Raw genomic sequence first — 12,113 nt, forward strand, 5'->3', positions numbered from 1 at the left:
TCTGACCCCGTGACGCCACGGCGCGGTGACGTAGCAGGCGGCGCGGCGGTGGCGGCTGCGGTAGCGCGCGGGGGGCTGCGAGGGGCGGCCGCTGCTTCTCGCGAGAGTTGGAGGTACGTTCCCGCGAGAGCGGGGAGCCGCCTCCCAGCCGGAGACCCCGGGGGCCCTGAGGGGAACGAGCCCCGGGAGCACCGAGTCCAAGCCCGGCCCATCCCCGCCGTGTCACCCAGCCCAGAGCGCCCAGCGCCGCGCCCGGCCCTTCCTTGGACACCTCCAGCTCCCTGGGCAGCCCCTCCCCATGGCTGACAGCCCTTTCCATGAAGGAATTCCTCCTGATGTCCGACCTGAGCCTCTCCTGGCACAGATTTCCTTTTGTTGTGTCCCTTGTTCCCCGGGAGCAGAGCCTGACCCCATGTGGCTCCGATCACCGGTTATGATCAGTAATTAGTGTGTGTTAGTGATGAGTGATCCCCAACACTATTGAAGGGATTTGGACCCTTTCGGGTCTCCCTGCTTTGTGTGGGACACTTCAGTGGCTGCCCCATCCCTGTGCAGAAGTGGCACTTAGCCATAGGGTTTGGTGGATCCAGGGACGTTGGACTTGATGATCTTGGAGATCTTCTCCAACATTAACCATTCCATGATTCTGTGTGCATAAATAAACATTTTCCCCTGTAATTCTGCAGTTGTGTTCCAGCCTCTCTCTTTGGTTGAGGTGTGAGTTTCCCTGGCCCTTCTTGTGGTTTCCAGCATGTACCTGAGGAGCGCTGCCTGTGCCCAGAACCTTCTCTGTGCTGGAATCCGGCAGCTCCTGCTGACCCAGCAGCGATCCAGAGGGTTCTCTTACAAAGCTGTGATCTTTGAGGAGAGCGGGGTGCTGCTCCCAGCCCCTCACAGGACAGCCACAGGTGTGTATTCCCATTCCTGATCCCACAGAATCACGGAACGTCCTGAGCTGGGAGGGACCCACAAGGATCATCAATCCAACCCCTGGCCCTGCACAGACACCCCAACAATCCCACCCTGGGCATCCCTGGCAGCGCTGTCCCAACGCTCCTGGAGCTCTGGCAGCCTCGGGGCCGTGCCCATTGCCTGGGCAGCCTGGGCAGTGCCCAGCACCCTCTGGGGGGAGAGCCTTTCCCTGATCTCCAACCTAACTGAGCCCTGGCACAGCTCCAGGCATTGTCTTGGTCCTGTCACAGGTCACCAGAGTTTAGGAACTCTCCACACTGAACACAGGGATGAGGTGCTGCAGTTCCTGGAATGCCCAAACTCTTCCCTCTGGGCTGGGTCAATCACCCCAGGCCAGCACATCAGACCTCAGAGGGATTCCAAGCTGATTTCCCAGTCCTGCTGATGCTCTTTCCTGTCTTCCCTACTGTTCTTCATGCAGACTGGGAGGCTCAGAGCTGTATTCCAGCCGGCACCATCCAGCAAGCTGCAGTGTCTGGAGGGGAGAACAGCCTCTCTCTCAAGTATTCCAGAGGAGAGCTGACAGCTGTGGAGTTTCTGCAGGAATTGGGACAGCAGTGCTTTGAGATTGTAAGCCAACTCCCCCCTGCTCTCCTTGTGCTTCCTGATTGCATGAAAACAGGTCCAGTGAGGAAAGAGGAGCTTTAAAAAGAAATCCTTTGGTTGAAGGGTCTGGATTTTCCATCTAGGAAGCATTGCTGTCTGAACAGGGCAGATTTGCACCATTATCCTGGTACCTGGGCAGGGCAGGCAGATGAATTTGCCTTAATTTCCTACTGGAATAAAGTCCTTTTTAAACAGTTCAGTCTAAAATGCAGATTCCTTTCCTGCCTGCTGGTCTGTCAGTGTTTGTCTCTAACCTGCCTTGATCCCATGGCAGGCACAGTCCCAGTGATTTCTCTTTCCCAAAATCAGCCCTTTATCTCTGCTGTAGAATTAGGGATGTGAGAACATTTGTTTATTTGGGCAAAGCAGTTTAGCTGGGAGATCCCCTGCCTGCCTTCTGCTGCCAGAGGAAGCAGGACAGCAAGATAAGATGATCAGGCAACCCTGCCTACCCAACCACTCTTATTTTCACCCCATTATCTGGCCCATTATCATTCTTGGGGTTTCTGTGTTCCTCAGGCAAATGTCCGTGTTCCAGTGGACTCTTTTCTCTGGGATTTAATCCGAAATGAGATGATAAAACAGCTCCCCATAATGGCAGAAGCAGCTCAGTGTATCCGGGCAGAAGGGCTTAAGACAGCTCTGCTGAGCCACAATTTGTGCCTGGGGGATGGAGAGAGGTTTCTGCCCCCGGACCAACAGCACTTTGATGTGGTAAGTCTGAGTGGATCCCAAATGGGGCTCTGTTCCTCCACCTGTAAAAGCAGCAGCTGAAATTCTTTAAGTGCAGGTACCAGATGAGCAGCAGCACAGTTTGGTTGACATCAGTGGAACAGCCTGGGAAAACATCTCGTGACATAATTCCTGCTAGGCACTTGGAGAGGAGCTGAGTGACATTTGCAAATCCACTGCAAAGTGCCCACACAGCCACGAGTCTCTGTGTAAGAGGCACGGGCAGCGATGGAGATAAAGGGCTTGCAAGCTGGAACACCAGACAAGAAATAAATGTTATTATTCAGTGCCCTGCCTGCTGTAAAAAACAAACAAAAAAGCTCTAAAAGAGTAAGGACTCTTCAAAGAATTGCCAAGCACCCCCTATACTCCAAAAAAACCACTACCCCAATGTGCTGACCGGTGTGAGGTGAGGAGCAAGGACCCCTCTCGCAGCGGAGTCTCCTTTCCCAACACCCTTCACCTTTGCAGAGATGACACAGATGAGCCATGAACCTCAAGGCTCCAATACCCACGGCCTCTCTGGTGTGTGGTGCTCCTGGAACAGGAGCAACAGCCGTGTCACAGCCATTAGTGGGGGAAAAAGAACTGAATGTGGATTTCCATTAGCAGTGGGTTTATATCCATCCTATAGATTCCTATTCCTGGAGTGTTACCAGAGCAGGGGAATGGCTGCTTGGATTGTTCATGCTTGTGAGAGCAGTGGGAGTGTTCAGACACTGAGTCAAAGCTTTTTTGATCCAAATTTTGGTGGATGGTTATGGTCAACACAGCTGCTGTGGAGGTGGCTTTGGTGGGTGCAGTGGTCAGGACACTGCTTTTCCAGAGCCTTTGGAAGGTGCTGCCATCCGAGGCTTCCTTGGACAGCACTGAGCAATTGGCCAGTGAGCCTCCCACATTGGGACACCTTGTTGGATATCTCCCATCCAAGGACTGGCTTATCCTGTTTGGCTGATTTGAGCTGAGGAGCCACAGCCAAGGCAGTTGGCACCTACACAGTCCCCATCCAGCTCCATGTCCTTTATTTCTCACGTTAATTAAACCAGTCTCTTTCCCACCCTCCCATCTCCATTTCCAGCACTGCCCAGATGTTTGTGGGCACAGCAGGCTCATGCATAATCCATCTGTTGTTGCTGTAGATGGTTGAATCACATCAGGAAGGGATGCCCAGGCCAAATCCTGGGATCTACAAGCTGTGCTTGGAGCGCCTGGGTGTCCAGCCCCAGGAATCCATCCTGCTGGACAGCAGCAGCCAGAACCTGAAGGCAGCAGCCCAGCTTGGCATGAAAACAGTGAAGGTACAAAGTGACACAGCCAGGGTGGGATTTGGGGATGGATTTGGTGTCCAGAAACTGTTTGGTTTGAACAGCTCAGGATTTTCCAGTGGCAGTGGCTGATTCTTGCCAAACCTGTGCTGGTCCCTGCAGGATGTGGTGGGGTTAAAGAAGGGATGGCTGGCAAAGACTGCTCTGGGCTGTTTCATTCGTGGCTCCAAACCCGGTTTAACCTCAGGGAAGTCTCTCTCTTTCCCAGGAAATTTTGTCTTCTAGCTGTCACCCAGTGCTACTGTCTCCCTCCTGGTTTCAGGTTGATGATCCAGAAGCAGCACTCAAAGAGCTGGAAACCCATCTGGGGTTTCCTTTGCGAGGGTTTGTTCCCTATACTCGTTCAGTGAGACCAGGCATGGAAATCCCAAAGGATCGTCTGCAGGAGTACCTTGAAGATGTTCTTGGTGCCCATCCAACAGGTACTGCAGGGGGTTTGGCCCTTCCATCAGAAAGCCTGGATTTTCTGGAGCCATTGGCTTTTTCCATATGACATATGGATTGAAAAATAATATTAAGGAAAGGCTCCTAATCTCCAAGCAAACAGCACAGCCATTCCAGTTCCAGTGATCCATCACTTCCCCAGAAATGAGAAACAACATTTTAGGACTTCCTCATATGGGAGGGGTTGAGCACAAGTTGCCAAGAGATTTCAGGAATATTCCTGTCCTGTGAGACATCCATGAGCTACTGCCATGTTCCCCAGGGACACAGGGTGAGATCTCAGCCCCAAGTGCAGGAAGGGGGTGGAAAACCTGGGGAAGTGCTGACCCTCTGCTCCCAACTCCCAGCCCCACTGGAGTTACGGCAGTTCGACCACGGAGAGTCCACCCGGAGCTATTTGGTGAAGTTTGGAGGTCGTTTGCTGGTGCTGAAGAAGGAGGAGGAGCCTCCCGATGGCCCCTCAGGCCCTTCTGTCCCAAGGGAATACAGGTGAGAGGGGCGCTGCTGCAGTTTGCTGTGCCAGAGGAGCTCCCTCAACACCAGAGCGGCAGGACACGTGGGGAGGATCATTTATGACCTCCCCTTGTTTTCCAGAGTGTGGGATAGGTCTGGGGGCTCTGGGCCATGGGAAGATGGGGGTGTGCTCCTTTCACCTCCCCCAGCCACGTTATTTTAGTGTATTTAAAACTGAGCCCAGGACTCTGATATGGTGTGTCTGCCTCCAACACTGCAGTTCCAGGGCTGATTCCCTTGCACCTCTCTCCCTCCCTGGCAGGGTCCTGAAGGCTCTCTCTGCAGCTGGTGTTCCTGTGCCCCCTGTGCTTGCTCTCTGTGAGGACAGAAGGTAATCTGCTTTCACTCTGTGCTTGATAACTGCAGCCAGATTCCCCCAAAGATGAAGAGGGGAGAGAAGAAGGAGCCAGAGCTCACAAAGTGCACTGGTCTAATGAGCATTTGTGCAGTGTGGGGCTGGAGGAGCCTCTAGATGTTCAAAGGACAGGATCTTTTTTATTTGGCTTGGTTTAGGTGTGTCCTGTTTTAGCAATTAATCCAAATACTCTCTTTGAAAAGCAGCTATAAAGCAATATTGTAGGGCTTCCCATTGACTCAGAGTGCCCAGGTTTGCAATAAAGAGGGGATTTTTCCAACTGCCAGACCTCAGACAGCAGTGACAGCAGCAAATCTGTGACAGGACACCCCTCAGGCCTGCAGCCGGCTCAGATCTCTGCTGGCTGCAGGAATCGGCCTCTGCGCTGCAGCTTGATGGATGTGTGTACACTGCTCCTGGTGTTTGTGAGGAGCCCGACAGCCCAGCTCACACCCACTGCAGGGAGCAGGGAAACAGCTGCTGCTGGAGCCTGGCTCCAAGCTCACCTTCCTGTGGCTGGAGGGACCAGGGCTGACCATGCCACAGCCATGTGCCACTGGAAAGCCTGAGCTGGGCTCCAGTGGGCACCCCAGTGCTGCTGGGGCTGCTCTTCACCTGCCCATGCAGGTGAGGCCTGGAGGGCACATTCAGGGTGCAGGTGAGATTTGGGAGGGTAGAAGCAGGATTGACCTCAGCCCCACTGATCCCAATTTGCTTTCCCAGCATCCTTGGCACACCTTTCTACCTGCTGGAGCACTGTGCTGGCCACATCCACCGCGCCGTGGCCCTGCCCGCGGTGCCGCCGCGCCGGCGCCGCGCCTGCTACGGTGCCATGGCACGTGTCCTGGCCAGGATCCACAGCCTGGACCTCGGAGCAGCCAAGCTGCAGGACCTCAGGGAGCATGGTGAGAGGAGGCTCTGGATCCTTTCTTCTCCTGTGTGTCAGCATTTCAAGGGATAGGCAGGATGGACCAAACTGGGGGCAGGGAGAAAAGGGAAGATGAGCAGTCCAGAGTTTGAATGCCCAGCTGTGGTGGGAGAGTGTGGAGAGCTCTTTAAATCCAGGTTTCCCATGAGTTCCCAGAGCTCTCCTAGCTCCCAGAGCTTCCTGCCATGTTTGTTGCCATCTCTGCCCACTGTAGGTGCAGGAGTAACTTCTTTGTTGCCGTCTCTGGGCAAACCTCCCCAAGCATCCCCTCCAGTCCCTCTGCAGAGATAGCTCAGCTTCCTGGAGCTGGTGGAGAAGTTACATTTTTGTCCAGGATTGGATTATTTCCACCTGAGTATTAAATCCAGTGCCCAGTTAAGAATGTATGAGACACCTGGAAACTGCCATTAAATTCTTGGAGCTTAACTCAGGGTTCTGGTCTGAGATCTACTTGGCTGTTTGACTTTTTCTGTGTCCCTTTTGAAGCCTTTCTTTGTGCCTTTCCCTGGGAGCCTCCATTCCTCTGTTCCAGGAAATTACATCCAGCAGCAGGTTGAGACCTGGACAAAGCAGTATCGAGCTGTGGAAACTCATGTTATCCCAGCGATGGAGAGGCTCATCCAGTGGCTGCCTCTGCATTTTCCTGACTCCCAGAAGACAACAGTGGTGCACGGTGATTTCAGGTACTGCCCTGGAGCACATCCCAGGCAGGAGAGAAGGACTGAGTGTAAAATGATCCACAAACTCCAAAAGGTGCTGACTGGGCTGGGGCAGCAGCTTCAAACAGTCCAAAAGCTGGATTTTGGATCAGGGTCAGGGTCAGCATCCCCCAGGGACTGAGACTGAGTTTCTTCACCCAGTGGCTGCAAATGCTGGTCTAACACTGGAGGATCATCAGCTCTTCCTGCAGTACTCAGGAATCAGCCCTGGTGCTTCTTGCCAATGGTATTTGGTGCTGAAGGGGTTTGGGTGACAAAACCTGCCGGTATTCCAGGTGAAGTCCTGCAGGAGTGGGGTGCCTGGGACAGAGGGGAGGGATGCTGTGGTGCTTCTGTGCTGCCAGAGCTCAGCTGGATCCTGCCAGGGCTGTGGGGCTGCAGTGCCAGGTCTGGACCAAGGCTCCTTCGCCGAGGTTGCAGGAGCTCTCTGCACCCTGGCAGGATGGCTGTCTGCTCTGGTTGTTCCCCAGTGGGCTCCTGCCCTCTCATGGGCTCACACTGGTGAGGGCTGTGCATAATCTACAGCACATGGCAGGAGCTCTGTGCCTTTGGAATGACCAGGAGATCCCCTGGACAGTGACTTGCCTGCTTCATCTTCTGGTTACCCTGTCCAGTAGCATCTGCCATTGATCTGAGGCTCTGACTAACTTGGTTTCATTCTCCAAAGCACAGTTTAGTCCATTATTAACCAGGGAGTTCAATATTGAGTAACCTCCATCCTCTGCTTGCAGAAATTAATGTTTCACTTGTGCTGCCTTCCAAAGGACTCAGGAATTTTTGAAGAGAGTGAAGAGCACTGAAAGCACCTACTGCTGCTGAGCCCTGGGGTTTTTCCCTCCTCTGGAGACTTTTCTGATCTCTTTTTCTCTCTGATACAGGATGGACCACCTGGTCTTTCATCCAGACAGGCCAGAAGTCCTTGCTGTGCTGGGCTGGAAGTTTGCCACTCTAGGAGATCCTATGTGTGATTTGGTGAATAGCTGTATGAGCTTCTTCCTGCCAGCCCACTTTAGTGCTCACAGAGGTACAGAGGGGGCACAGTTACCTTTGGCACAAGCAGAGGAACCAGAGTTCAAAACAGATCAGCTCCTGCCCAAGCAGCTCAGCTGGCAGTGGGGCTCAGTGCAGCTGGAAAGGGCTCTGGGTTTGCATTATTCTCCCTCTCAGTCCAGCTGGGAAGCTGGGCAGCTCTTTTGGGTGGGAAGGTTGTGAAGCAGATCAGGAGTGGTTTGTGCGCTAAGTTATACACTTGTTTAGAAGAAAAAAATAGGGTTAAATGGAGAGGTTCCATCATTTGGGAGGGATATCTGTCAGTCACAGTTTCACCCTAATCAGGAGAACTGCCCTGTGTACATTTTGGGGTGCAGGCTGCTGCCAACCGGAGTTCCATATGGGGCCAGCACGGCAGCTGTGCAGGTCCTGGAAGGGTGCAGGTGTCTCCATGGAAGTGCCTGGCTGTGCCACTAAGCTCACACCATCCCTAGGGAGCTCTGAGCTGCTCTCTGTCAGCTGACTCACTGTTACCTCTTCCCATCTTCCAGGCTTGAGGAAGTGTGACTTGGGGCACCTGGGAATTCCCACTGCAGAGGAGTATTCCCAGATGTACTGTTGCCACATGGGAGTGAAGCACCCGGAGAACTGGAATTTCTACCTGGCCTTTGCCTTTTTCCGCCTGGCTGTGATGCTGCAGGGACGTCTCCGTGGCTCCCTGGCAGGTGAGGAGCCCAGCCAGGCCAGCAGTGCCCTGCACTGCCATGGGCACAGAGCTGCCTCCCTGCTCCAGCACAGGCCTGGAGTTTGTGCTGTGGGGTCCTTTCTTTCCTGGGAGAGCAGAGCAGAGGCCAAAGTTGGGAGCCCAGAGCTGTGTCCTACAGATGGAGCTCTCAGACCCTCCAATTCAGCACCAGCCTTGCCAAGGGACTCACGGGGAGCTGGTGAGAGCTCTTGGTGCTCTTTGGCTGCACACATCAGGTGTGGCCTTGGAGCCTTTATGAGAATTAAATTAGATGTTATTTTCACAGCCTTAGAGAGGAGTTTCCCCGAGTCCTGCTGGGCTGGCCCAGACAAGGGCGCGTGGTGCTGTTTGGGATGTGAGTGCATAACACCAAATCTTCCAAACAAGTGTGCTGTTCTCTTGTACCCAGGGAGGCCAGCTCCAGGTGACAGCAGCCCCAAGGATGCAGAGTTTGTGGCTGAGCTGGCTTGGGATTTTGCCATAAAAGAAGGATTCCGTGTGTTTGAGAACCTCCCCCCCACAAAGCTGCTCGCACGACATTCCAGCACCTGGGCTGGGCAAGGGCCGTTCCTGAGCAGGAGTTACAGCACCTGGGCACGACCTGGGGCAGCCCCTGTGCCCAGAGTCCCCCTGGGCACTCCCAGCAGCCTGTTGGGGATGGCTCAGGGTCTTTGCTGCAAGCTGGAAAATATGGGCATCCAGTTGGACTTTCCGAGTTCCCATTCCAGAAGGACTCCATGTTCTCTGCCAGAACTGCAGGTGAGAGATCTTCTGTCCTGAAGCTGCTTTGCTGCACCTGCCCCAGGGTGGGGACTGGGGCCTCCAGGTGTCCTGGCTCTCCTGATCACATCAGATATTTGGCACTCCTGGAGTCCAGTGGCTTGGAGGCAGAGGGCTGGGTTCCTATGGCTGTAGCAGAGTTCATATCCTGGGAAACAGTGATTTTGGAGGCTGGCACTCCCTTCCAAGAGGAGCAGATTAACACCAGTCCAGCTGTGGTCACTGGTGCTGTTCCCCCAAGGTCCTGCCATCCGTGCTGATGGTGTGCCCAGAGCTTGGCTGGGCTTGGGCTTTTCGACAGCTGCCAGTCCAGGAGGAAATGATCATTCCTTACCTTTCCCTATCCAGGGAAACGTCACTCCTGTCTCTCCCTGGGAAAGGCTGAGTTAATTCCCTTCACTGTGTCCCTCTGGTGCTTCCTTGGGAGGTCCCTCAGATGGGGCAGGAGCTGCTTGCACCTCCCCATCTTCCATTCACAGTGTGAATGGAAGCAAACAACCCCACCCTTGGGCTGCTACCAAGATTGTACTCTTAATTATTCTAATTATATTATCAAATTCTAGTGCGTTACTTAACCTCTTTTAGCTGCCAAAAAAATATCCAGGTGCCCTTCCAAAGTGTTCCCTTGTGCTCTGGCAGAAACCAGCAAACACCAGCCTGTCAGGGCACTTGGCAGCTGATCCACTGAGAAGGTGGAAAGGGCAGGGAAGCAGCAGTTGTGGGGAGTTTGGAAGTGCTGAGATGAGCAGATCTCCTTGCCCTTCCTTGAAACATTCATCTCTGCCAAGTCTCCAAACATCGGGATTGCCACACTCTCTCTACTCCATGCCTTGGGCTTGTGGAGATGCTGCTTCTTGTGTGTGGCTCCACAGATCCCCCTCATCCCTGCCACCTCCACATCCCTGCCACTGCTCTTAAAAATCCCTGCACTGTCGGCCTTTGTTGTGGAAGTGTTGTGAAAGCCAGGGGAGAAGTTTTGCTGCCTGCAACAGCAAGATAACACACAGAACTGTTACATGGCCAAGTATTCCCAGCCTGGAACTGCCACAGTGCTCTAGAGCTGGGCAAGGGCAAGGGCAAGGCTGCCCTGTGCCAGCTGGCACTGCCAGGGAGAGGTTCATCCCTGGGAGCTTGGCAGCCAGATGCCCTTCGCACCAGGAGCCAGCAGACTTTCCACACTGATCCCAAAGGTTGCCTGTCCCTGCAGTTCCCCAGGGAGATCCTCTCCAGAGGAGCACAGGGAAGCTCAGTTTCTCCTTCAGAGCCATGTCTGGCTGTCAGAGGGGGTCAGTGGCAGGGGCACCACACCATCAATGTGTCTCATCCTCCTCCCCCAGGCACAGAGTGCAAGGACCAAGGCAGTGGCTCTGATGGCTGCACAGGCCATGGATCAGGGCAGACAAGTGAGCAAATTCCTGAGGCTTGAGCCTTCCCTGACCTAAAACCAGCAACACTGGGACCCCTCCCTTCTGGGGCCTCCTCCATGCCACTGCAGTTTGGGGCCTGTGAGCATGAGGGGTGATTTGTCCTGTCTGCTGTGGGATCCCCAGTGAGGATGTTTCCCCAGCACGGGGTCCCCAGGGCATTTGGAAAAGCACTGGCACATTGCTGCCATCCTGCCCTGGTCCTGCAGCCCTTTGTGTGCCCACATGGGCTCTGGTTTCTCTCTCCCACAGGTCCCTGGAGCAGAAAATCTCCACAGTGCAGATCCCAGCCCAGCACTTCCCTCAGACCTGAGCTCCACGTCTGGCTGAGGGTCCTGGGTGGCTCACAGGACAGGACTCTCCACACCAGAGCTGAGCCAGGAGCTGCAGCACCAGGAAACCTTGGATGGGGACCCAAACCAGCCCCTCTGACATGGGAGAGGCTGCAGCCTGTGAGCATCTCAATTCCAGTGGTGTTTGGTGTTATCTGTGCTTAGTGCCTTTATTGCCTGGCTCAATACAGGGCAAAATCCATCCTTGGATCATGAGGCTGCAGGAAGTCAGTCCTGCAGCAGGGAGAGTTGGTTGGGAATGATCTGGCTGGGGGTGCAAGACTTGGTTTTGGGAATAAAGAGAATGGACCAGCATGTCTCTCCTCATTCAGCACAACCTCCAGCAACATGCAGATTCTGGAAGAGTCTTTGGTGGTGGGAGGAACTTGAGGTCTCTGGATTCAGGGGAGACTACAGAGCTGAGGCAGTGCCTGCCCCGTGGAGCTGGGAGGAACTGAGAGGACTCCATGGTCCCATGAGTGCAGTGGATCTCTGGGGTCTCTTTGGGGACCATGGAGGATGCAGACTGGATCAAATGGGGGCTTTCAGTGCTTCACAGAGGCCAGAACAAGGGGAGAACTGTGGGAACAACCATGGTAACTTTATGAGCACAAGCAATTTATATGTAGTATTAATTCAATATTAAAGTAATGGGCACAGTTCTTTGGATCCTCCAGCTCCTCCAGCATGGGCACAGCCTCACAGCCCATCTGCCCAGGGTGGCCACCACCTCCCAGCCCTCAGGGGCACAAGGGGTGCTACAAAGAGCCCTGAGGGGCCATGCTGGCTCTCAGCACAAGGACCATGAGGCTGTAGGGAAGCTGGTAATCTGAGCCTTGGATTCTCCCAAGCTCCAGGGTGAAATTCCACCTCAGCCTTAAGCATTTAGCTCTGCTGTGGAAGGGGGAGGGAGCTGAGCCTATATCTGTCCAGCCCAGCCATTTGGGATGGTTTCCCAGGAGGCACCTGACTCCTGCACCTCCTACCGCCTTTAGGCAGGCTCAGGGGGCTGAGAGACGGGTCTGCCCTGAAGGTTTTTAGTGCTGCTGGATCTGTCTCCAAGCCCCAGGAGAGAGAAGGGGCTGCTCGAGAGAAGAAAAGCTTTATTTAACACAGGACTAGTGCTCAATGTCATGCGTTGTCCACTCCGGGATCATCAGAAGACAGACAGGACACACATGGGAGCTTAGCCCCGAGCTGGAGCTCAGCTCTGTGACGTGTCCTGTGGGTACCCTGAGCCGCTCCCTC

The 12,113-nt window shown here is 54.3% G+C and overlaps 1 protein-coding gene across 2 annotated transcripts; it reads left to right on the forward strand.

Moving 5' to 3' along the window:
* Positions 1 to 26: 26 nt before the first annotated feature.
* ACAD10 (acyl-CoA dehydrogenase family member 10) lies at positions 27 to 11,180 on the forward strand. Of its 2 annotated transcripts, none has more exons than XM_017734849.1 (14): positions 27 to 113; positions 687 to 908; positions 1,394 to 1,542; positions 2,098 to 2,292; positions 3,450 to 3,608; positions 3,898 to 4,057; positions 4,427 to 4,568; positions 4,855 to 4,923; positions 5,671 to 5,852; positions 6,408 to 6,558; positions 7,473 to 7,618; positions 8,136 to 8,309; positions 8,739 to 9,088; positions 10,786 to 11,180. In XM_017734849.1, the coding sequence occupies exons 2-14, from the start codon at positions 752 to 754 to the stop codon at positions 10,861 to 10,863; spliced, it is 2,112 nt and encodes a 703-aa protein (XP_017590338.1). In that variant the 5' UTR covers positions 27 to 113; positions 687 to 751; the 3' UTR covers positions 10,864 to 11,180. The 2 variants fall into 2 exon arrangements, with proteins under 2 accessions (XP_017590338.1, XP_017590339.1); XM_017734850.1 differs by having other exon boundaries at positions 751 to 908.
* Positions 11,181 to 12,113: the final 933 nt, after the last annotated feature.

The sequence above is a fragment of the Corvus brachyrhynchos genome, unplaced genomic scaffold (genome assembly GCF_000691975.1).
Source record: "Corvus brachyrhynchos isolate BGI_N302 unplaced genomic scaffold, ASM69197v1 scaffold114, whole genome shotgun sequence".
In the NCBI taxonomy this organism is placed as follows: domain Eukaryota; kingdom Metazoa; phylum Chordata; class Aves; order Passeriformes; family Corvidae; genus Corvus; species Corvus brachyrhynchos.